The sequence below is a fragment of the Aethalodelphis obliquidens genome, unplaced genomic scaffold (assembly GCF_003676395.1).
Source record: "Aethalodelphis obliquidens isolate GAN/ISIS:26980383/991018 unplaced genomic scaffold, ASM367639v1 scaffold73, whole genome shotgun sequence".
NCBI classification, from domain to species: Eukaryota; Metazoa; Chordata; class Mammalia; order Artiodactyla; family Delphinidae; genus Aethalodelphis; species Aethalodelphis obliquidens.
The window spans coordinates 6,549,448-6,574,029 of NW_020838017.1; the positions used below are offsets into that span (position 1 = coordinate 6,549,448).

General features: G+C 37.3%; 1 protein-coding gene across 1 annotated transcript in view; it reads right to left on the reverse strand.

Moving 5' to 3' along the window:
- Positions 1-214: 214 nt before the first annotated feature.
- Positions 215-24,582, reverse strand: part of TMEM26 (transmembrane protein 26) — a 44,001-nt gene continuing 19,633 nt past the window's right edge. The window contains exons 3-6 of the mRNA XM_027091845.1: positions 21,182-21,295; positions 18,968-19,188; positions 4,170-4,246; positions 215-1,183 (exon numbers count right to left, since the gene is read on the reverse strand). Coding sequence (XP_026947646.1) covers positions 759-1,183; positions 4,170-4,246; positions 18,968-19,188; positions 21,182-21,295 — 837 coding nt within the window. The 3' untranslated portion in view covers positions 215-758. The remainder of the gene's footprint in view (positions 1,184-4,169; positions 4,247-18,967; positions 19,189-21,181; positions 21,296-24,582) is intronic.

The following is a 24,582-nucleotide window of genomic DNA, read 5'->3' on the forward strand; positions in this document are numbered from 1 at the left end:
GTTTAGAATGGAAATTGTGACTTTGCTAGCATTACAAGTATTTCCTGCCTCCCAACCAATAGATCCGTAACCAGGATGGCTTGCTGTGAGTTTTGCGGCACCCAAGCCAAAGCAGTAACATTTCCGTAAGAGCATATGCGCCATGACAGAAGACTACAGCAGCCCAGAAAAATGATTTTTCCTGGGAAGGTCTGTGCAGCGATGAATAGGGCTCCTGATGCTATGGCAGCTGGGCAGAGATTTTCACTGCTTCCAGCCCACAGTGAGGTAATTTTAAAGGCACTTTTCCCTTCATTTATTCTGCATTCACTGAATGTACATTTTTTGATGTCAGGGGGACATTGCAGGAAAGATCAGATGAGATAGGCTGACAATAGAGCCAAAGTTCAAAGCTTCTCTATTCTCAGGTAACAGCCAGGACAGTTTGTCTGCATTAAATGTCTTGAGGGCATGTGTCACTGTAACCCTGTCCGCAGCTTTTCAAACAGTTCAAGACAAACAAATCACTTAGCGGTTGAACAACTGTAGCATCTGATGCCATCACACAGACGTGGTAGCGACAGCCACTAATCAAAGTTCTTTTCATTCCGTTGAAAAAGAAGTTCCTCGGCTTTGGTTTAAGATCACTTTTTATGTTGTTCTTTTGAAAATTATTATATGCCAAGGTTAAAAAAAAAGAGAAAGAGAGAGAGAGAAGATTCTGTCTATAGGAACCGGAAAGTCAAGCCTTCTGGCGGCATGCTGCTCTCGGTGACTAACTACGGGGTCAGGGGAGAGTCGTCAGAGGTGACCGGCAAGGCCTGTAAAGGAATAGCCAAGCCCTCCTTCGAACCACCTGCCCAGGCCCCAGGTGAGACCCCACTCTCAGCTGGTACACCTGGGCGTCTGTGCTCTCCTTTCAGGCGTTCTTGCTGACTCCGCAAGGAAGCATGGACAACCAAGGCCAACACCACCAGGCGGTAGAGCTGTAACACCACCACCAGGAAATTCTTGGCAGCAAAGAACACCAGCATCTGGTTGATCACTTTGAAATAGGTCATCAGGATGAGTCGCACAACAAGGAAGGGACCGTCTTGTATGAAGACGCTGATTCCAATGTTCCACAGGTCGGCACTGTATTGGCAAAAGAACCGACTGGGGAACCCCCTTGTTGCCATAGACACAGGGCACACAACATGCTGTACTGAAAACGCAAGAGAGACCAGTTACCGTAGCTCTCTGACATGCAGAAAAGTAAGGCAGAGTGAAGTGGGGACAAGTCATCAGCCATGGGGGTTACGCTCATGCACAATGGGGAGTGATTCTGTAATTTCATTCTGGAGGGAAACAAGTGTAACCACCCTGCCATTTTACATCCTTGGGCATTTTATATTCAAAATGGATCATCTGTTATAAGTCCAATGACACACATGAAAAAAAGCCAGCCTCTGGTTTCTATCCACGTAAAAAAAAAATCAGCTCGTCTTCAAGTCCTCACTCACACTGGGGAAAGCACAATTAACTAGGCTAGAAAGGATAAAGAGCAGAAGAAGCCGCCCTGTCTGTCTTTGAAGTCTGCAGAGTAGGAAGGCAGCACGGCAGGGTGCTCTCAGCCTCAAGTCAGGGAGCCTGGCTTCCTCTCCTGGTTTCCTCATTTTCTAACAGCAAGATGCACGCCAAGTTACTTAGGCTGCCTGGACCTCAGTTTCCTCCTTTGAAAACTGGAGAACAATGACAGCTTTGAGGAGAGGGGCCCCTATTCCCTGACTGTTTTTGGTTCCATTAGACTAACACCCCTGGCACCTCTCCTTTCTCACCGTCTTTCCCTGAGGATAATTCATGACTTACCTGGCTGCTAAATTTGGGAGATGAAACAGAGTGTCGGTGGCCCAGAGCTGTCTGCATCCCCTCTCTGGTACCTGCCTATTTACTGGTTGACTCACTTGGCCCTCTATGTAAATTGTGTTGTGAAAATTCAAGCACTTATCTTCAAATTCAAACTGAAGTCACGTTAAACATATCTCTCTAACAGGGGTGGGGAAAAAAAGCCCAAATAAATGCCATGGTTATTTTATTTTGTCTAATTCCTTATGGTTTTGTTGCACAGTTTACAAGAAAGACTGGATATAATTACTGATTTTCCAGTCGAACAAAAGGAGGTCCAATCAACAAATGAACCTTTTTTGTTTTAATTTCTAAAATGTAAATTTAATTCAGGGTCAAGGGCAGAAAATAATCCTTTTATAATAATGAAGACTTCCATTTGGAGTTTTCAAACAAAGAATGCCTTCGTCTACTGGAGCCTGCAAATATTATGAAGCTGCTTTGATATGGGTGCACATAACGTACCGTTTGTTGGAAACACAATAGTGATTTAGTCAGAAGTAACATTTGGTCTTTGTTTTTCAAACAGCTGCATAACATTATCACCCCTGAAAGTTTACAGAATTTCTTTCTTAAATAAAAATTTTCTAAGCAAGGCGGTAAACCACAAGATATGGGAGGGTGAGGCCCAGCAGAGGGAATGACAAAAGAAAAACCAACGTAAGATCAATAGTCACCGTTCCTAAGAAGTTAGGGTCGGGAAATGGCTCCCAGAGGACCTCCTAAAAGTATTATTCGACATCTAAACTGAAGGTGCCTAATATTCTCGCAGAGGACACCAGCTGATTAATGGTATAGAGTACCTTCTGGGGCACATTACAACAAAATCTCTGTGTGTGTGTGTGTGTGTGTGTGTTATTGGCATACATTTGTTTGCAGTTATTAACTAGTAATTAGGTGTGGGGCATTTCCAAAAAGCCACAGCCACTCTTTCCTTCTGTTGGCAATTTTGTTTTGCAAAGTGGATGCTAAGGTCTAAAATGGCCCCTAAAACCTCTGTGCCTATCAAAGTGGACCAAAAAAAGATGCAGAAAAAAATTAAATATCTCTGTACAAAGATTAATTCTAACCCTGAGGCCATCAGGTAGGGTACCGTAAGAAAGGAGTCAGACTTCAGGAAAACGTAACTATTCAATCCTAGAATTTCTTCAGAGTAAAGTGGCATCCAGGAGAATTTCCAAATCAAAATTCCAGGGCGGGCTTCCCTGGTGGCGCAGTGGTTGAGAGTCCGCCTGCCGATGCAGGGTACGCGGGTTCGTGCCCCGGTCCGGGAAGATCCCACATGCCGCGGAGCGGCTGGTCCCCGTGAGCCATGGCCGCTGAGCCTGCGCGTCCGGAGCCTGTGCTCCGCAACGGGAGAGGCCACAACAGTGAGAGGCCCGCGTACCGCAAAAAAAAAAAAAAAAAAAAAAAAAAAATTCCAGGGCTCCTAGAAGTTATGGGGTAACTCCAGGTCAATGCATTCCAATAGAACCATCTGTGTTAGGAAAAACGTTCTATATCTGTGCTGTCTGACATCATAGCCATATGCAGCCACGGAGCAGGCTAGTGTGACTGAGGAACTGAACTTTAAATTTTATTTAATTTTAATTAATGTTAATCTAAACAGCCACATGTGGCTAGTGGGTACTGTACTGGATAATGCAGCTCTAGATCATCAGTATGAAATGGCCAGAAAACCGTTTACTTCTTGCAAAGTCTTGGGGGTTTATGTCTTTATTAAAATAAGCCCAATGGGACTCTAAGAGCCAATACTGAGGAAAAATCTAATTTCCCATGTGGCCCTGAACCTGCTCTTATTCCCTTTGAAGTTCTAATACAAGGGTCTGACAAAGGAATGAAAATGGCCCCTTAAAAAATCAGGAGATAACATTTGCATGCCAGTAAGTGTGCTGAAGCACAGTCGCTACAAACTATGTCTTATTTTTGTCATCACAAGGACCCTCAATCCTCACTGCAATAATTATCATCCCCATTGCATGGATGAAAAACTGAGGCGCTGATGTGTTAACTAATTTGCAGAAGCTTTTACACATTGCAAGTGATGGAACTACTGTATGAAATGAACATAAAGCTGTGCTCTTATCGACTTAATTGTGTCAGGCTCACCACGTACCAGAGTGGATCATGGCTTTCCTAAGTTTCAACCTAGTTGTCTTCTAAACTGAACTGGAACTAACACTGAGATATCGAAGTGATAAAAAAAAAAAAAAAGATAATCCTCTCAAATGCTTCCTTAGCTTCACTGCAGTTCATAATCAAGAGCTGTACTTTTCTGTTTCTTTGAGCAAACATCGGACACTTACCTGCCAGGTCAAGTGGGAACTGCAGCATACTCCAGGTCCATATAACAAGGATGGCATAGACCAGAGCAGGGCTATTCCTAGAATGCAGACAAAATTTTAAATTACTGATGAAAAATACGAACACATGCAGAAAAATCTTGTCTCTTTTTGTTCTCATATTTGACTATATCCTAATAAACTTCTTGAGAGTTGTCAGAATATCTTGGTGATACAAGATATCCATGAAAAATTCATGCATGATTAAAATGGAATAAGGAAAAAGAAGTTTAAAAAAATCTGGGACTTAAAACCCAACTTCCACATGTGCCAACATCTGTGTGAATTATGACAGAGCCTCTTGGTCCTATATTGCTGTATTTAGTTTTACAGAATCATGGACACGTTATGGGAGGGAAATGCTAGGACAAAAGTTAGACATTAACCTGGAAATTCAGAGGACTGATTTCAAGAAATTTCAAGGAGGGAAATTGAAAATTGTTCCAAGATTCCCAAGACTCTAGCTTAAAAGTACATCTCAAAAGGCCTAGATGAGGTTCAACAATTAAGAGCTTAGCATGTAAAAGAAAGTTATCCTCAGGTGAAAAAAACGTAGGGAGATAAATCCAATCATCAAAGATATACATTGGACACTAGGATGTAAATTAAAGGATGTGATTGTTTCATTCACCATTGGATTTCCCCAGTGCCTATAACAGTACATGGCAAATAACAGTCACTCAACAAATATTTGTGGAAGGAATTGCTGAACGAATAATCAAAGGATCTGTACTTGGAAGAAACACAAATGTCATAGACCTAGGAAAATGGTCTTGAAGACTAAAGTCAGAAAGAAGAGAGGTTACAAAAACGCAAAGGATCCGAAAGAAGTCTCAAAGTCACGTTTTTACAGCAAAATCCCAAAGGAAATTATCAATTTGAGGTTAGTGGTGTAATAACAGATTTTGTTGCCAACTTCTCTGTCAAGAGGGATTTCCAGAATGGAGAGGGATAGAAAAACATCAGGGAACAGTAATTGAAACCAAACTCAATGAGGTGATTGTAAGGGATATCTTTAAATGCTTCGAGTATTGAGGCCCTGAAAAATTAGATCTTAAAACTCTGAGAGAATCTGTAAATGAGATTTCTAAGCCATCATTATCTGTCCTGGCAGTTAACGGTGAAGACAAGGTTGGTGACAAAAAAAATGAAGTCTTAACTTTCAAAATGAAGCAGAAGTATATTTTTAACTATAAAGGCACATTTACTGTTAATCCCTAGTTAGATTATATAACTGATTATTTGAAAGATTTCTGAGAGCCCTTATTGAAGAAGACAGTGTTACCTGAGAATCAGCACGGGTTACCTGAGAACAACGGCACTCAGCTAAGATTATTTTCTCTCTCCCCCCCTCCTTGTTTTTAAAATAGAGTTAGGATTACTAAGCAGATAATGATACATACATAATAATAGACACTGGATTTAAACAAGGCTCATGAAAAAAGCCTCCCATAGTGTTCTTATTAGCAAGATTAAGAAATGTTCTGAGTGTGAGCACAGTTAGGTGGATTCCTGACTGTGTAAATGACTCAGGGATCTGTAAAGGGAGCTCTCCAAGGGTCGCTGCAGGCTCTGCCTTTGACTCTGTTCTACTTCACATTTCATCACTGAGTTGGTTGCCGACATTGATGGAAGGCTTCTCATATGCACATATGACATTGGGGGCTGGATGAGAAACCAATACCCCAGAAGACATCATCAGGATCCACAAAGATCTTGACAGGATGTAACTGGATGACCTAGAATAGGAATGGAAGAGGTAGCACTTCACAGCAGCAGCCATTAAAAAGGCTCAAGGATTTTCCCTTCCTGTTATCTAATTATGAGTCCGCAGTGTGACATGATTTACGATTTTCCAAAATCAGATGCAATCATAGGTCTCTTCCCGAGACGTTTAAAGTCTAGAATTTTACGTGAAAATGCCTAGGGAATGCAGTCTATAACTTTTCCCTCTTTGCAAAGTCAATGTCTCTATATAGTAGACCTTCAGTAAGCGCCTGAATTTCTAAATAATCTTGCCTGCCGTTTCTGAGCTCATACTATGTGCCAGGCAGTTTTCTAAGTGTTTAGCTCTGCGATCACACTTAATCCTCATACCAGCTCGACAAAGTACGAACACTTATTATTTCTCTTTGGCCAGTGATTTCAGCATCCACCTTCTTACCTTTCCATGGTAGTATTTCCATTAAGGAAATGGACAGTTTTAGCCCTGCTCTGTTCTACAATATTCAGGGTGTATCTGACATATTATGTGTTGTCCTTCATGTTTTAGGAGGAACACTGAAAACATTTTTGGTCCAAAAAAGAGAGACTAGGGTGGTGAGAGGACTCAGAGCCAGACATGGCATAGTTCAAGGAACTAAAAACTAGAGAAGACTGCTTTAAAACTTGATTTCATACATTTAAAGGGTTATCATTGTGGAGAAGGAATTAAACTTATTTCTTACGACTTCAGAGGGGGCCAATTCAGGTTCAGAGGATTTGAGTTGCACCTGTAAGAATCCAAATTTCATCCCAGTAGAGGAAAGTACTTTCTAATAATACTAATTCAAAATAGAACACGTTGCCCCTGGGGTTAGTATATTCTCTATTAGTGAAAGTTTTCAAAGAAAGTCTGGACAAAAACTTGAGAAAATTTTGGAGAGGATTTTGTAACAGATGTAAAATAGGTTTCTCAATAGATGGTCACTTTTGAAGTTTCTTCTCATCTCAGACTTCAGTAATTCTACGAAAAAACCCATGTGCAATTTGTCTGCAAGGCAGCAGAAAGAAGTGGTAAAGCACGAGCTCTGGTGCTAGGTTGCCAGGGTTCAAATACCAGCTCTAACCCTCACCAGAGAGACAGGATGTGGGCTTCCAGTCCCAGACTAATCATTTACCAGCTACACGAATAGGAACAAGTAATTTAATACCTATGTGCTCTAGTTTACCCACCTTCAATGTGGGGATGACAGTAATAATAGCTATTGGATTTCATATGATAATTTTTATTAAATATATTGTTTAAAGATATTAAACATATAAAGCTCTTAGAACAGCACTGGATACAGACTAAGCATGGTATACTACCACAAGTTAAGTATTATTATTTTTTACCACGTAACCTTGAGACTCTTGCAACTTCCCTTGCCTGCCATTCTTCAGCTTATAATATCGTGGTAATGACAGTATCTACCTCATGGTGGTGTTGTAAAGACTAAGTAACTCATCACAACTAAAACCCTTAGAACAGTGCTTGGCACACAGCAAGAGATAAATCAATATTATCCACTACTACTGTTAGTAGTAGTAATAGTAGTTTTATTTTTATTATGTGAACATATTTCTTAAACTCTTTGTGTTTTAATTTTATTATTATACAAAACAGGGGTAAATAATAAACTGACTTTAGCCCTAAGTAAGTCAAACTCTAACCCTCTAATACCAAATATATGTCTTTTGCATTCACAAGTATTATTATCTGAACACACACACTATGGGAGAATGTGGGTGTTGAGAAACCTATTACTAAAGTTATCAAAAATAACTTTGGAAAAGATGGCCAGAAAATCTTTGGAGCAGACAAATTTGTATTATTAATTCAGACAGTAAAATTTACCCAGGAAGGTTAAACGCTGGAATATAAATACATCACTGAGCTTAAATGGCAAACACTCCAAATTTGTGAAGGAATTTTGGAGTCAATTTCTCCAGCATTGTCTCTGTTGTATAATTGTCTCCCCAACTTGTCTTGCCCCATTTTCTCATGTGTAATCTGTCTTCATAAGCGTCAACTGAGAAGCATGTAAGCAGACAATGGGCTCTTCATACAGAGACAAAAGATCATTTGAAGTATAATTATAGATGTATCACTTCTCTGCTTGGAAAACTAGGAGGATAAAAGACTAGCATTTGGTAAATCAGTGCACCACAACTATTGGGTGAAAAGTAAAAATAAAGTCATAAATTGCTAATTTTTTTATTAAAGTATAGTTGATTTAAAATGTGTTAATTTCTGCTGTAGAGCAAAATAACTCAGTTATACATAAATACACATTCTTTTTTATATTCTTTTCCATTACGGTTTATCCCAGGACATTGAATATAGTTCCCTGTGCTATACAATAGAACCTGTTGTTCATCCATTCTGTATATAATAGTTTGCATCTACTAATCCCAAATGTGAGGATGACAGTAATAATAGCTATTGGATTTTATATTATAATTTTAATTAAATATATTGTTTAAATATGTTAAACATATAAAGCTCCTAGAACAGCTAAGAGCTGTTCCCACCCCGCCCCCCCACCTTGGCAACCGTAAGTCTGTTCTCTATGTCTGTGAGTCTGTTTCTGCTTCATAGATAGGTTCATTTGTGTCATAGTTTAGATTCCACATATAAGTGATATCATATGGTATTTGTTTCTCTTTCTGCCTTACTTCACTTAGTATGATAATCTCTAGTTGCATCCATGTCGCTGCAAATGGCATGATTTTGTTCTTTTTTATGGCTGAGTAGTATTCCAGTGTACATTTGTACCACATCTTCTTTATCAATTCATCTGTCTCTGGATATTCAGGTTGTTTCCATGTCTTGGCTATTGTGAATAGTGCTGATATGAACATAGGGGCGCATGTATCTTTTTGATTATAGTTTTGTCCAGATACATGCCCAGGAGAGGGATTGCTGGATCATATGGTAATTCTGTTTTCAGTTTTCTGAGGAACCTCCAGACTGTTTTCCACAGTGGCTACACCACCTTACATTCTCACCAATAGTGTAGGAGGGTTCCCTTTTCTCCACATCCTCTCCAGCATTTGTTACTTGTAGACTTTTTAATGATGGCCATTCTGACCAGTGTGAGGTGGTACGACATTGTAGTTTAGATTTGCATTTCTCTAATAATTAGCCATGTTGAGCATCTTTTCATGTGCATATTGGCCATCTGTATGTCTTCTTTGGGGAAATGTTTACTTAGATCTTCTGCCCACTTTTTGATTGGGTTTTTTGTTGTTGTTGAGTTGTATCGGCTATTTGTATATTTTGGAAATTAAGCCCTTGTCAGTCACATCGTTTGCAAATATTTTCTCCCATTCCATAGGTTGTCTTTTCGTTTTGTTTATGGTTTCCTTTGCTGTGAAAAAGCTTGTAAGTTTGATTGGGTCCCATTTGTTTATTTTTGTTTTTATTTCTATTGCCTTGGGAGACTGACCTAAGAAAACATTGATATGATTTATGTTTTGTCTATGTTCTCTAGGAGTTTTATGGTGTCTTGTCTTATATTTAAGTTTTTAAGCCAGTCTGAGTTTATTTTTGTGCATGGTTTGAGGGTGTATTCTCATGCATTGCTAATTTGCTTAACTGTTTCTTTTTGAAAGTGTAAATACTCGTATCAATAAGAGATAATCAGTGGATAGAGTTGCTCTAGCTTTTTAAAAAGCATCCCACAAACCTCTTCAGAGGAGCAAAAAAATTAAGGAGAGAGAGAGAAAAGGAAAGAAAGCAAGCAAATGAGCTATTAAGCTAACCTGGAAGAAATGCTTCATCAAGCAAAAAGAGCTAAACTAAAAGAACACATAGCATAAACATAGAAAAACTCTCCTTTGTTTGGTCAGATATTCACAATGAAGTAGCAGTAATGCTACGGGAGCATTTTACCAAGTGTGATTTTTCTTTTCAGTAAATGATCTGTGTTCAAAAAAAGACTGCAGAGAGTGATCTCCAAAGGTGTAAATAACTACTTAACTCTTCCTGGCAATTATACTGAAATTCAGACTTGTTAAAATGTTGGAGGGTGACTGTAGCAGAATGAAATGGTCAGCAAATCCTCTCCCCAGCAAACATACATAACACTGGACAAACTGTCAAAAACAACCACTTCAGACCTCTGGAAATAAACCAAAGGCAAATAACAAATTGAGTAACATTCATTCATGAAAACCTGGTAGAACTTCAGTTAAGAACAGTGAGCTTCTAAGGCATTCTTGCCCATGGGATGTTCCCTTAAACCTCCAGCTTTGCTATGTGAAGGAAAAATGGCACCAGACAGTTAAATAGGCAATGAAGACTTTATTGAAGTCTGCAGTAAGGGAGAGAGACTGAATTCACCCCCACTGAAACAAAATCAGAAGAGTTTTTAAACACTGGGGTGAGCTAGTGGAACAGTACTAGAGGTTGTTAGAGAGGGAAGTTGGTCAATGTGATTAGGCCATCTATGTTTGCTAATTGGCACTGATATAAGTTAGGTTCCTGTCGTCCCAGAGAGACTAGGAGATGGGGGTGTTATCTTTCCTGATGATCACATTTCAAAGGGATGGCTCTCACATCCTCGAGAAAGATATTCCTACTCTGTAAAGCTGGAAAGAGTCTAAGAGAAGACTTGCATCTCAAAGGGACGTAGAAAGAAATTACAGTTGCAAGTTTTCTAAAATCAGTGCTCTGAGGAAAGGGGGAGCAGAGGCTTATATTCAGGAATAAACTTTTTTAAAGTTTAATCAAGCTGAGGGGAATGTTAAGGCTGCCTTGGTCAGTCGGAGTGGTGGTTTTACCAGGGAGAGCTTAACAATGAAAACCAGAGGCCCCTTGTGACCAGAGTATGCTGACTTGATTTGGAGTGGAGTGTGAAATCCATGGTTAAAGGTGTGGTCAGTAAAAGTAACACATTTAGTTGGAAATGAATGGGGAAGCCCGTGGCTTTCCTACTTAGAGGTTGCAGCCCCAGCTGGGGTGAGGGGCAGACTAACTTAACATTTCATGGAGAGATTCCAAAAATAAGAGAGCCATAGAAAGGCTAGATAATGTCTCCAAGTTTGCCAGACATGTGCAGGGACGATCCAAGAAGGCCCAGTAGAAATTTAAAACTGGTTGTATATGAAAACTTTCTGAACTTGAATGTGCGATCCGGCTCATACACAGATCCATCAGCAGAGGGTGGAACTCAAAAGGGCTCAGAGTGTTTGATCACAAACCCTGCTCAAATCATTGGCTGACCATAGGTGTGACCCTAATAGCCATGCTAAAGACAAAAATAAGAATTAAAAAAACAAACAAAAAACAAGTCCGAGCAGAAACATCAGTGACTGCAATCCACGGGGAGATAGAGTCCTCAGATTAAGTTCAGGCAATTTATTGAGACAACAAAGATGACAAGAAGATTCCTGAGGCATGTGGGGAAGCCTGAGGATAACATATTGCTACAAAACATAATACAAAATGTTCAGTTTTCAGCAAAACAGTATGAGACATACAAAGAAAGAGGAATGCATGACCCATGCTCAGGAGAAAACAACAACAATCAATTAATCAATAGAAACTGACTCTAATGGGGTCCAGATATTGGATTTAGCAGATAAAGACATCAAAGCAACTATCTTAAATATTTTCAAAGAATGAAAGAAAACTATGTTCCATAAACTAAAGAAAAATATGATGACAGGGACTCAACAAATAAATAACTGAAATAAGAAATATAAACTAAAAAGAGAATTAAACAGAAATTCTAGATTTGGAAATATGGTAACAGAAATGAAAAATTCACTAGGTGAACTCTACAGTTTGACTCTACATATGGATTTGAGATAGTGGAAGAATCAGTGACCTGGAAAATAAATCAGTGAAAACTCTCCAGTCTGAAGACTAGTAGGTAAAACAGATAGGAGAAAAATGAACAGAGTCTCAGAGACCTATGGAACACAACTAAGCATTTCTATTTGTAATAGCAGTCCCAGAAGGAAGAAGAGACAATGGGTCAGAAAAAGTGAAGAAATGATGGCTGAAAATTCCTCAATTTGAGGAAAAACATTAATTTACAGATCCTAGATCAACAAAGTTGTAGTAAGGTTAAGACAAAGAGACCCACACCTAGACACATCACAGACTCCTGAAAGCCAAAGAGAAAGAGAAAATCTTGAAAACAGCAACAGAAAAACGACTCATTTGTACAGGGTAATGACAAAACAATGGCTAACATCTCATCAGAAATAATGAAGGCCAGAAGAAAGAGGAATGATATGTATAAAATGCTGAAGTAAAAACTATGGAGCAAGAATTCTTCATACGACAAAACTATTTTTCCAAACATGAAGGAAAAATACACACATTTCTCCACAAAGATTAGGAGAATTTGTTGCTAGCACATTTGCCTTAGATGAAACAATAAAGGAAGTCTTTCAGGCTGAAAGAAAACGACACCAGAAAGTAACTCAAATCCACAAGAAGGAATAAAGAGCATCTTCAAATATGTAAGTAAATATGAAAACATATAAATATACAGTCATATCATTTCTTCTCTTAATTTCTTTAAAAAAACACAAGTCTATAAAACAATAATTATAAAACTGTACTGTCTGGCTTATAACATATAAAGATGTAATGTATATGACAATAATTGCAAAAAAGAGGGGGGAGAGAATTGACCTATTAACTTGTAATAGAGTGTGAAGATCTAAAATCATATTGTATTCCCTACAGTAACCACTGTAATAAAACAATACACAAATCAATAGAGGAATTAAAATTGTTCATTAAAAATATTTTTAAAGCAGTAAATAATTAACACAAGAGCAAAAAGGAAATGAGACATTGAGAAAAACAAATAGCAAAATGGCAGATATCAATTCAACTAAATCAGGACTTCCCTGGTGGCGCAGTGGTTAAGAATCTGCCTGCCAATGCAGGGGACACGGGTTCAAGCCCTGGTCCGGGAAGATCCCACATGCCGTGGAGCAACTAAGCCTGTGCACCACGACTACTGAGCCTGCGCTCTAGAGCCCACAAGCCACAACCACTGAGCCCGCATGACACAATTACTGAAGCACGTGCACCTGGAGCCCATGCTCCACAACAAGAGAAGCCACTGCAATGAGAAGCCTGTGCACCGCACAAAGAGTAGCCCCTGCTCTCCGCAAGTAGAGAAAGCCTGCACACAGCAACAAAGACCCAATGCAGCCATAAATAAATAAATAGATAGATAGATAGATAAATAAAAAAAATTTCAACCAAATCAATAATTACATTAAATATTAATGGATTAAACACATTGCAAAAGCTTGGAAATTTTTCCCCCAAATTCATGTCTGCGTAGACTTCAGAATGTGATCTTATTTGGAAGTAGGGTCTTTGCAGAAGTAGTCAAGGTAAGAGAAGGTCATAATAGATTAACCTGTGTCCTAATCCAGTGAGTGGTGTCCCTATAAGAAGGAGAAAAACTGGAGACACTGACAGACACACTGGGGAGAATGCCATGTGAAGACAGAGGCAGAGATTGGAGTGATGTGTCTATAAGCTGAGGGACACCAGAACTGCCAGCACCCACCAGAAGCCACAAGAGGGAACAGATTCTCCCTCAGAGCCTCTAACAGAAACCAACCCTGCTGGCACATTGATTTGGACTTTCAGCCTTGAGGACTAAGAGAGTATAAATTTATGTTGTATTGAGCCACTCAGTTTGTGGTAGTTTGTTATGGCAGCCCTGGGAAATTAATATACACTCCAATTAAAAGACAAAGATTGTCTAACTGAGAGGAAAATGCAAGATCCACCTATATGTGGTATATAAGGAATACAGTTTAGATGTAAAGATACAGAGTTTGAAAAAGATATCCCATGTCAATAGTCGTCATAAAATAGAGTGCCTGGATTCATATGAGACAAAATAGACTTTCAGACAAGAACTATTACTAGAGAAAAAGTAACATTTCATGATGAAAAACAGTTACTACATGAGGAAGAAGTTTAAAAAATTAATGTGTGCACATCTAAAAACAGAGCCTCAAAATACATGAAGCAAAAACTGACAATACTGAAAAAAGAAATAGACAATGCAACAATCAGAGTTGAAGATTTCAATGCCTCACTCTCAATAATTGATAGAACAACTAGACAGAAAATCAGTAAGGATATAGAAGACTTGAACAACCCTATCAGCCAACTTGACATAACTTACATTTACAGAACACTCAACCAGACAACACATTCTTTTCAAGCCCACATGGAACATTCTCCAGGATAGGCCATATGCTAGGCCATAAGTCTCGGTATTTTAAAAGGGTTAAAATAATTTTGTATATTCTCAGACTACAACAGAATTAAAATAGAACACAACAGGGAGAAATTCTCCCTGTTGTGTTCTATTTTAATTCTGTTGTAGTCTGAGAATCCCCACATGGAAATTAAACAGCTTACTTCTAAACAAGTCATAGGTCAAAGGAGAACTCATAGGAGAAACTGGAAAATAATTTGAACTGTATTAAACAAAAAGATATATCAAAGCTTATGAGATGCAGATAAAGCGGTGCTTAGAAGGAAACATAACTTTGAATACCATATTAGAAAAGAAGAAAGGTTTCAAATCAATAGCTTCCATCTTAGGAAACTAGAAAAAAGAAGTGCAAATTAAATCCAAAGCAAGCAGAAGGAAGGAAAAATTAAACATCAGAACACAAACCAATGAAATGTAAAACAGAATAATAGAGAAAATCAATGAAACCGAAAATTAGTTATTTTAAAAGACTGACTAAATTGAGAAGTCTAAGAAAAAATAGAGGAGACACAAATGACCAACCTCAGAATGAAAAGTTGGGGAGGGGCATAATAAGTGACCCTATAGAAATTGACACAAGTATAAAGGAATAATATTATGGACAACTTTATATAAAAAATAAAATTAGATAAAATGTAAGAATTCCTAGAAAGAAAAATATAATCAAAACTGACCCAAGAGGAAATAGAATAACTGAATAGTCTTATGAGAAATAATGATATTGAATTAGTAATAAACTATCTTCCCATAAAGAAAAACCTAGGCTTTGATAGCTTCCTAAGTGGATTCTATAAAATATTTAAAGAAGAAATAACATCAGTCTTATACAAAGTCTTTCAGAAAATAAAGAAGGAATGCTTCCTGAGGTATTCATTGAAGGATATTACCCTGATACCAAAGCCAGGAAAAATATCATTTGAAAATATTACTAAAAATCAGTATGCTCTATGAGTATAGATGTAAAAATTATTAACAAAACGTTAGCAAACCAAATTCAGCAACATATAGAAAGGCTTATACACCATAACCAAGTGATATTTATCCCAGGAAGTCAAGGTTGATTTAACATCTGAAAATTAGTTAATGTAATACACCATATTAATAGAATAAAAGATAGCCACCACACAATGATCATAAGAAAAACAGAAAAACATTTAACAACATTCAGTGTCCATAGAAAAAGAGAGAGAGAGAAAAGAAAGAACTCTCAGTAACCTAGATGGGGATTTCCTCCAACTGATCAAGGGCATCTATTAAAAATATCTGTGCAAAACCTATAGCTAACATCATCCTTAATAGTGAAAGACAGAATGCTTATCCTTTGAGATTGAAAGGTCCACTCTTATACTTCTGTTGAACATTGTACAAGAAATTCTAGCTGGTGCAATGAGACAAGAAAAAGAAATAAAAGGTGCACAGATTAGAAAGAATCAAAAATATCTTTGCTTTCAAATGACATTATCCCATATGTAGAAATCCCTAAGGAGTCTACAAAACTAGTAAGCAAGTTTAGCATGGTTTCTGGGTACAAGATTGTCACACAAAAGTCAATTGTATTTCTACATAGTGGTAATAAAAAACATGAAAATGATACTAAGAAATTAAGAAAATGATTCTATCAAAAAGAAAAATATTTAGGAATAAATTTAGGAAAAGTGGTGCAAGACCTATACATTGAAAATTACAAAACTTTGCTGAGAGAAATTAAGGAACATCTGAATAAAAGATGAGATAGTTTATGTTCATGAATTGAAAGACTTAATATTATTAAGATGCCACTTCTTCACAAATTGATGCTTAGATTTAATACAATCCTTATCAAAACTCCAGCAGGATTTTTTTTGTAGAATTTGACAAGCTAATTATAAAACTTACATGGAAATGCAAAGGAGCTAGAAAAATCAGAACAATTTTTGAAAAAAGAATAATGTTAGAGGGCTTACAGTATCCAGTTTCAAAACTTACCATAAAATTCCAGTAATCTCAATAACGTAGTACTGGCATAAGACAGACACACAGAGCAATGAAACACAATAGAAAGCCCAGAAAAACTCCTTACATATGTGGTCAATTGATTTTTGACAAAGATACCAAGGCAATTTAATAGGGAAAGGATAGTCTTTTCAACAAATGGTGCTGAGACAGTTGGTCCTAGCTGGAACAAAAAATACTGCTGGGATAATGCCAAAACACAAAATGAAACAAGACAAAACATGAACTTAGACCCTTACCTCATGATACACAAAAATTAAGTGAAAACATTACACAGGAAAATATTTCTAATTTTTGATGGGGCGAATATTTCTTAGAATCTATTATTCCCAAAGCACTACAGGGAAGAAAAAATGATACATGGGATTTTATCAAAATTCAAAAAAATTGTTATTCAAATGACAACATTAAAAAATGGTATACTGGGAGAAAATATTTACATTATGTATCTAATACCAGACTTGTATCCAGAATATATAAAGAACTCTTACAACTCAATAAAAATTAATCCAATGAAAAATGGGCAAAAATTTGAACAGATACTTCACCAAGGAAGATATATGAATAGCTAATCAGCACAAGGAAAGATGCTACACGTCGTTATTAAATTTATGCTTCATGATTGTCTTTTTGAGGCCAAAGAGGAAAGCTACACTACAGCGAGAAGGATTTAATATTTCCTTTGAAGAGATGGAAATTTGCAGTGTTAATTCTTGCAGTATAGATGGGGCCTGAGATGAAATCAGAACTTGGGAGGTGGGCCTTAGGAGGGAATTAAAAACTCTCAGTTCTCTCTGGGCCTTGATTTTGGAGTCTTTGGGTCATGATGGAGACATGCATGAGTCTAGAGGAGACCACAGAAGGTCACTGACACAATGCAGTTATATTAAAAATAAAATGATTTCATCTGAGATCATGAAACCTGAAAAGAAACTTAAAAACAATAATCTGGGCAGAGTTTATTCAGTTCTATTCTCAGGACATGGTATAAGTTTAAAATGAGAAAAAACACTCAGATTAATGTATTGGTGGGTGAAGAAATTGCTGAACTGAAATTACCTGGGTTGGGATAGGATTGTGTGTCCTTTATTTCATCAGTTGCTCACCATTTGCTCCCCAGTCTCCACTAGCACTAGCACACTACCTGGCCCACACTAGACGATCAGTCAAGAGTTGGTGCATGAATGATCCCTCGTAATTTTCAAGGTATTTCCCCCCCGGGTGATTGACATTGTAATCATTAACTTATTTAATATTCAACATCTGTTGGGAAACACTGACCTATAAAATGCCTCTTGGTGTCACTTGCGGATGGGCCTCATAAACAGGCCATTAAGGTAGCTGAGTTTGGCGTTTCTCACATTTTTATAACCAGCCCCTCAAAACATATTCCTCCTGAACCCCCTCTCCTACCCTATTTCCCATGCATCTCACTAGATATTTGGCATTTATATGTCTACTTCTATTTAGGTAGAATTAATCATCCTTATATTGTCATGTCCGTATCACTGTGCCTGTAGTTATTTATTGTTTTTCTGTGCTCGGTCATGATTTCTTCATGATTTTCTTGTAACCTCATTGTACTGTAAGTATTCTAATGTATCTGAAAATGTGTTATACAATGTGAAGCATTGACCAAATATTTGGTATTAAAGCTACAAAGCTAAAGTCAACATTCTGAGGACAGTGGGTCAACTTAGATTGGATTCTTTTTAAAATTCGACGTCTACTTACGGTATAAGAAAACTTAGTAGAAATGGAACAGGAAATGATCATGTGAAGGTAAGCTATGATTACAGATACACTTTGTACTACAACTGGGGTATTAAGTTTACTCAGTAAGTTAGTGTATTTTGCTCGGCTTTATGTTTCGTTGTTTGAGAAACACAGCATAAAATGTAGAATTAAAAGCCAGCCTCACTGCAATTTATTTTTATAGCATAGTGCAAAACAACCAAAGCTGAAAGTACATTTAGGCACTGAGACTTAAATCCCTAAAGGTAAGAAAGTAGTTCCATAAGCAGCTGGGATCAGGGATTCTGAGTTTATTTGCTCGTGGCAAAAATAAAAGTACGAACTCAATAAGTTTTAATTTATAGGCATCTACACCAGATAGCCTCTGGGCACTTCGAACAAAACTGACTAAAAATAAAATTTAGTAAAATAAAACCTAATCTGCCCCATTCTGCATTCACGTCAGGGAGTATGTATAAATTCCCCAACTGGCTAGAGGAGTGATTTCTCCATGTCACCTCTAGGTTCTTCCCTGGAATGGTAGCTTTGCTCTGCTCTAGAAGAGACCCTTATGATTGGCTACATTCCTGGACACTTGAGCATGTGAAAGGGAAGCTAGGGATGGTCATTCCACCCTCAGAAGGTTTTCGGATAACCACGGCTTCACCTAATCTGTGGTCATGCAAACAGTCAGAGCTTCTCTGTTCTTACCCATGGGTAATATTATTTGCCCCTTTTCTCTAGCAGCAACATCCTTGACATATTCATATATAAAGTTTTTATATATATATGGTAATACATATGTATGTATATACATACATATGTATATATGTGTGTGTGTGTTAGGGGGCTGGTACCTAACATGTACCCGAACAGCAACAAATTCTATGATTCTAGCACTGGATATATGATCTCCTGAAAATCCTTATTCATGCAGAATATAAACAATAGAACAAAAAGACAGGTGTGTGGGCCTGACCTTGAAAAGAAGGTCTTTTCATTGCAGGGCCTTCTTACCTCACATTTTCTTCTTCCAGGGTCTCACTTGTGAATTCCAGTATGTCAGCAGCTGTCCCCACAAACATAAGGAGAAGTTGAGAGAGTTGATCCCGAGTAATCCCGCCTCCAATGGGTAGAAGCCATCTTCCAATTATTAGCATTAGCAGGAATGTCTGATGGAGTCCCAAAGTCCAAACTTTCTCGCATACTGTAGATAAGTTATTTACAAAAACTTTGGCCTGTTTAAGAGAAATGTCATACAGACAGAATGATTATGAGCTATCACCTTAGAGAGAGAGGCCTTCTTCACCATGGCTGTCAGTCAATAGTTAGCTTTTGTGGAAGGTCATTTTCAGAAAATGATTCTTCACTTAATAAAGAAAGTAAAACTCTTTTCAACTGAACACGCTTAAAAAAAAAAAAAAAAAGCTAATGTGGTCCTTAAAATGGGGTAGCCTTATAACTGAAAGTAATTTAAACCTTTCACTTACTAGGGGCATTGTACTATATGATATTTTAAAAACCAATTTTGCAATGTTTTATAGATAATTTATCATTTCATCAGTCTCTGTAACCAGTATAACACATAGCAACATTTTAAAAATTCCATATTAAAATTTAAAAATTCCTGTATTTTTCTTTTATAGATTTCAAATCGGAATTTACTAATCTGGTAATATTTTTAGCATGGTACAAATCTTTCTTTTGATTTTTATTGCTATAAAACACCATATCAGGGCTTCCCTGGTGGTGCAGTGGTTGAGAATCTGCCTGCTAATGCAGGGGACACAGGTTCGAGCCCTGGTCTGGGAGGATCCCACATGCCGCGGAGCAACTAGGCCCGTGAGCCACAACTACTGAGCCTGCGCGTCTGGAGCCTGTGCTCCGCAACGAGAGGCCATGACAGTGAGAGGCCCACGCACTGCGATGAAGAGTGGCCCCCGCTTGCCACAACTAGAGAAAGCCCTCGCACAGAAACGAAGACCCAACACAGCAAAAATAAATAAAATAAATTAATAAACTCCTACCCCCAACATCTTCTTAAAAAACAATAACAAAAACACCCCCACTATATCAAAGGAGAAAATATATAATAGTGTTTATTCATTACCTAAAAGTAAAGAAAGAGAATAACTATAAGGTTATTTTTACTCTGAGCATTTAACATATTATTCAAAAATTCATAAGCTAGCAAATTTTATTCTGCCCCTATTCTTGGACTCTGAGAAAAATTTACATCCCATTCGTGTATTCTGGATGCCATCTCTTGCCCACTTAACTTCCAAATAACTTTTAAAGTATATTATTGGCCCTATCAGTTACGATCTCTAAAGACTACAAGGGTGTAGATCTTAAGTGGATTGGATAGTGATTCCAACTGATCTATACAAGTGACTTAACTATATCTGTGCAAAATTTATTTACCCCTCTTGATCACGTGCTGATGTCAAGTGTAAAGGTTAAGGGAGGATAAAAGACAAGGCAGGATGCTAACCTGATTGAAGCCGGGAGTGAAGATCAATAATCTTTCATTTGCACACTTCTTTGAGACTTCTCATACATTTTATTTAATTCTTGGAGGAAGCATACTAGCAGTGTTAATATTTTCAATTGTCAGATGATAAACTGAGAGACAGTGAGATTGATTTGTTCAAAGTGATCTGGGTAAGCTGTGATTGAAGCTTGAAGTAGCTCTGTTAAACCTCACAGAATCTGTAGCCTGTCTTATTGTTGAAAACATGGTTCAGTGGTAGGGGCCTTGGCCTTGAGTCTCTCCAGTATATCATTTTCTAATAGGTCATGGTTTGTTTGCCAAATATCAAGCATGAGAAGAACAAACAAGCGATTCTATTTTGGCTGGAAACCTTCCCTGACTTATTAACATAAGCACCTAAAAAATATATAGGGCAGATCCCAGTCTTTCCATTATATCATTCCTTCACAAATGTATGTATCTCTCTTTGTACATAGACTGTCTGATCTAAGTGTTAAAGGTTCCTTAATACTGCAGGTTAAATATATTTATTAATGTATATAAGATATATATGCCTATTATGCAAGTTTAATATGTTTAATAATATTTTAAAATACAATTATCTTGTGAATTCCTGAGCCAAACAATTGGCAAATTTCCCTAGGAAAGAATGAGCTGAAAGGTATAGAGCATGTTATCCTCACCAAGTGAAAAGGTGATCTGCTAGATCCTTTAATATACAGTGAGAAAGCTCTCACCGTCTCAATGAGATCATCCGCTCTGTTGGTTTGTTCAGTTGACAACAGAGTTTGATTGAAGTCTTCTTTGGTGCTGGTGTTCTTTGACATTCCTTCAGATTGGCTACTGCAATACTAAGAAGTGTTTTAAAAAGCAGTATGTCAAAAAATATCACAGTAGGTAGAGTTTAAGATGGCTTCAATGTGTCTAAGAGGTTATGAGCAAATATGTGACGTTTCACAGTATGCATAAACATTTCTGAAAATCAGAATATAGGCTTGAGATAGAAAACCACTTTTCAGCTAATATGAGAAAAGAGTCAACTATACATGTCTTATTTTTCCACAAGTCTATGAGGATGTAGATGCTCTGAGTTCATTGTGGAGAGCTGTAGAACTTATGATCGATCACTGTGTTCCCTTCCTTGAACCCTGGATCAATTATAAAACAAAGCAACAACCAATGAAAGCATGTATGATCCTGGTCAAAGCATTCATTCTAAGATTTTGTTTCTTGTCCAGAGGCCTCTTTATCTAAAATACCATTTTGCTAATATAGATAATTCAGTTACTTTCAGTCATGCCTGTTAAGCACTGTAGCAACCCCCCTCCCAAAATAATAATAAATTAACATATTCACCCACCAACATATACATCTTGTGTCACTTTAGAAGTCAGTTTAGGTTTATAAAAAATTTAGCAATAGACCTAAAATAAATGGCACTTTTCCCCCTTCTTGTTCTTTCATTTTGCATGCAAATTTCTACAAGTGAACTGTGGATGATTTTTATCCAGCCAGATGCTGGGAATCTGAGGTACAGAAAGAGAAGAAAAAAGTACAAAAGAGAGGAAAGGGGTGGCACTTGAAAATGTAACTGTAGCCAATGATTATTTCACAAATGGGTAAAAAAAAAATAAAATATATATATATATATATATGGTTGTTTTTTTTAAAAACATCTGCAGAGCAAACGTACTTTTGAAACACATACACATGCACAAACACACACACACATGATCACACATTTGGATTTAGAGAGAAATTATTATTTTTTAAATGCTAACATTGTGAGAAGTGTATTTTTCTTAATTATTCTGGATACTTCATCGATCATTCTATGAGCTACTTGGAAAAGTAGGAAAGAAAGTCTGTCAAGAAGCTATTTTTTTCCTCCCTTCCATCGAAACAACTAGTGTTACAGGTGAAATGACAAGAATAATTAAGAAAAATGGCCATGTGCCGTAACTCTAAGAGCAAAAATGCAGTTGTTTGTACCCTTTTTTTTTGTACAGCTAAGGCTCCGAGAAAAGATAATAAAGATAACAAATTAAATCTTTGAGCAACAAATCCTCATTGCAGAGGAGTTTGGTGACTCTATCTAAGAACCTCATGTTCAATAGGAAACAAATTTGACCACTTCTCTTACAGGCATGAAAAGCAGATTGTATATTTAAAATGGTGACCCTGATATGTTTTTTTACATTCTTATCACTGAAACTCCATAGACATCTTGTTATTTTTAAAACATCGTCATCTATACTGCAGCATAAGATAACTTGATAGCAAATAGTTTTGTAGTTCGTGTTATGGTATAAAGACCTGAGTCCCTCTGTAGTCTTAGAACTCTATTTGTTATAAATTGATACGACTTTCCTTTAAGTGGCAGCTGCCTTAGGACTGCAAAGAACAGTGGTTTAACTCCTAAGACCTAACCTGACTTATATTGTTTTTATGGTAATATTGTTTACATTCAGCATTGTGTAAGTGAGTGACGTGCACGATCTGGGTGCCAACAAGTCACTTTTTCGTGGGCTCTGTCTTAAAACTTTTAATAGCTTAGAAAGTACTCCGTCGGGTCAACCAGACTGTGACACCATCAAGACCAGAAAATTTCCTTTGCTTGAATTGTGCCACTTCATAAATAGACTTGACTAAGAGTTAAGGTCATAACTGTTGTCATAAGCATTTTGTTTCCATTCAGGTAGACCCAGCCAGATTCAGAAATGAAGGTACAGAATTGATCATCTAGGAGAAATGTTTTCATGAAATAGGCCAGCATGTTTTTCAAATGCCAAGTCATAGGTTAGAGCATTTAGGGTATAGAGTAAAGGGAAAATGTGAAAGGAAATTAAATGATCCTTTCCCATCATGAAAAATCCAGATGATTTTGATGCAAATTCCTGGAACACACAGAACACATAATTGAGAAAGGCAGTGTGGTTTAATGCACTAGGGCTCAAGACTCAGGTTCTAAGCCCCAGAACTGTGGTTGATTAGCTGTGTGGCCTTGGGAAAATTACTTAACCCTTCTTAGTCTCAGGGTCCTCTTCTATAAAATAGAAATCCATATACCATGTCTAACTTAAGAAGTTGCTGGGTGTATACATGAGAAAATGTATCTGAAAATACTTCGAAATGAAGGGACTATATGAAAAAAGTGATTATTATCATAACCAAAATTTCCTACATGAATGGACTAAGAATTTCTCTACCTCCCTTTATTCTGCCATTTCTTATTTCTTTAAACGCAATGCCAATACTTTTTTGTCTCTCTCTCACTTTTTTCTACTTCTGTCTCTGCCCAGCCTGCCCAGTTCAATCACTGGGCATTCGTTTTAATTCTCAGTGTCAAAATGAGTCAAATCCATTACTGCTAAAGGTCCAATTTCTTTTGTAGTATGAAAATTAAAGAGGTACTTCCCAGGGCTCAAAAATCTCTTTTTTCTTAAAAAGAGAGCTTTTGGTTGCATGCTATTTGTTGTAATAGGATTGGACCTGTATATCAATTAACTGTGCAAAGCATTTATATTATAAAAGCATTTGGGGAAATGAATTGTTATTGTGGATGATAGCCACGTCATAGAATTAGATGTGAAGGAAAAAAATGATTCAAATCACCAGAGCTTATTTTCATATCCTTGAAAGCAGTAAGTAGTAAGGAAATTGAAACAGTCCCCTAATCCTTATGGTACAGTTTTTAAAAGCTATAATAACTTGAACCAACCAATCTACTGTGACAAAAATACTTTTGCTACAAACATATAGAGAGTCTTTGACTTCAGTGTTTTTTAAACAGGAGATTTAGGCAGACAAATGTTTTCTTCATGCCTACATCATTGGTACATGCTTGTGGAATTCAGAAATAGTCTACAGAACTAAATTCCCATCTGTGTGCCTAAAATTTGGAGCAAGCATTTTCCAGATAAGGTTTGAATATCTGAAACATATATAAGAGGCTTAACTTTGCTATAAAATGACCAACTGTAGCAAAGAAATCTGTGAAACAGTCTCACAGATTTTACCAGTAAATGTCCTAAAATAATATTATAACTACTGTAAAACATATGAACCTGTAACCTGCACCCTGAAGATGTGATGTCCAGGCTGCAGTCTGATGGACTTCGCCAACTGGCACCCCCAG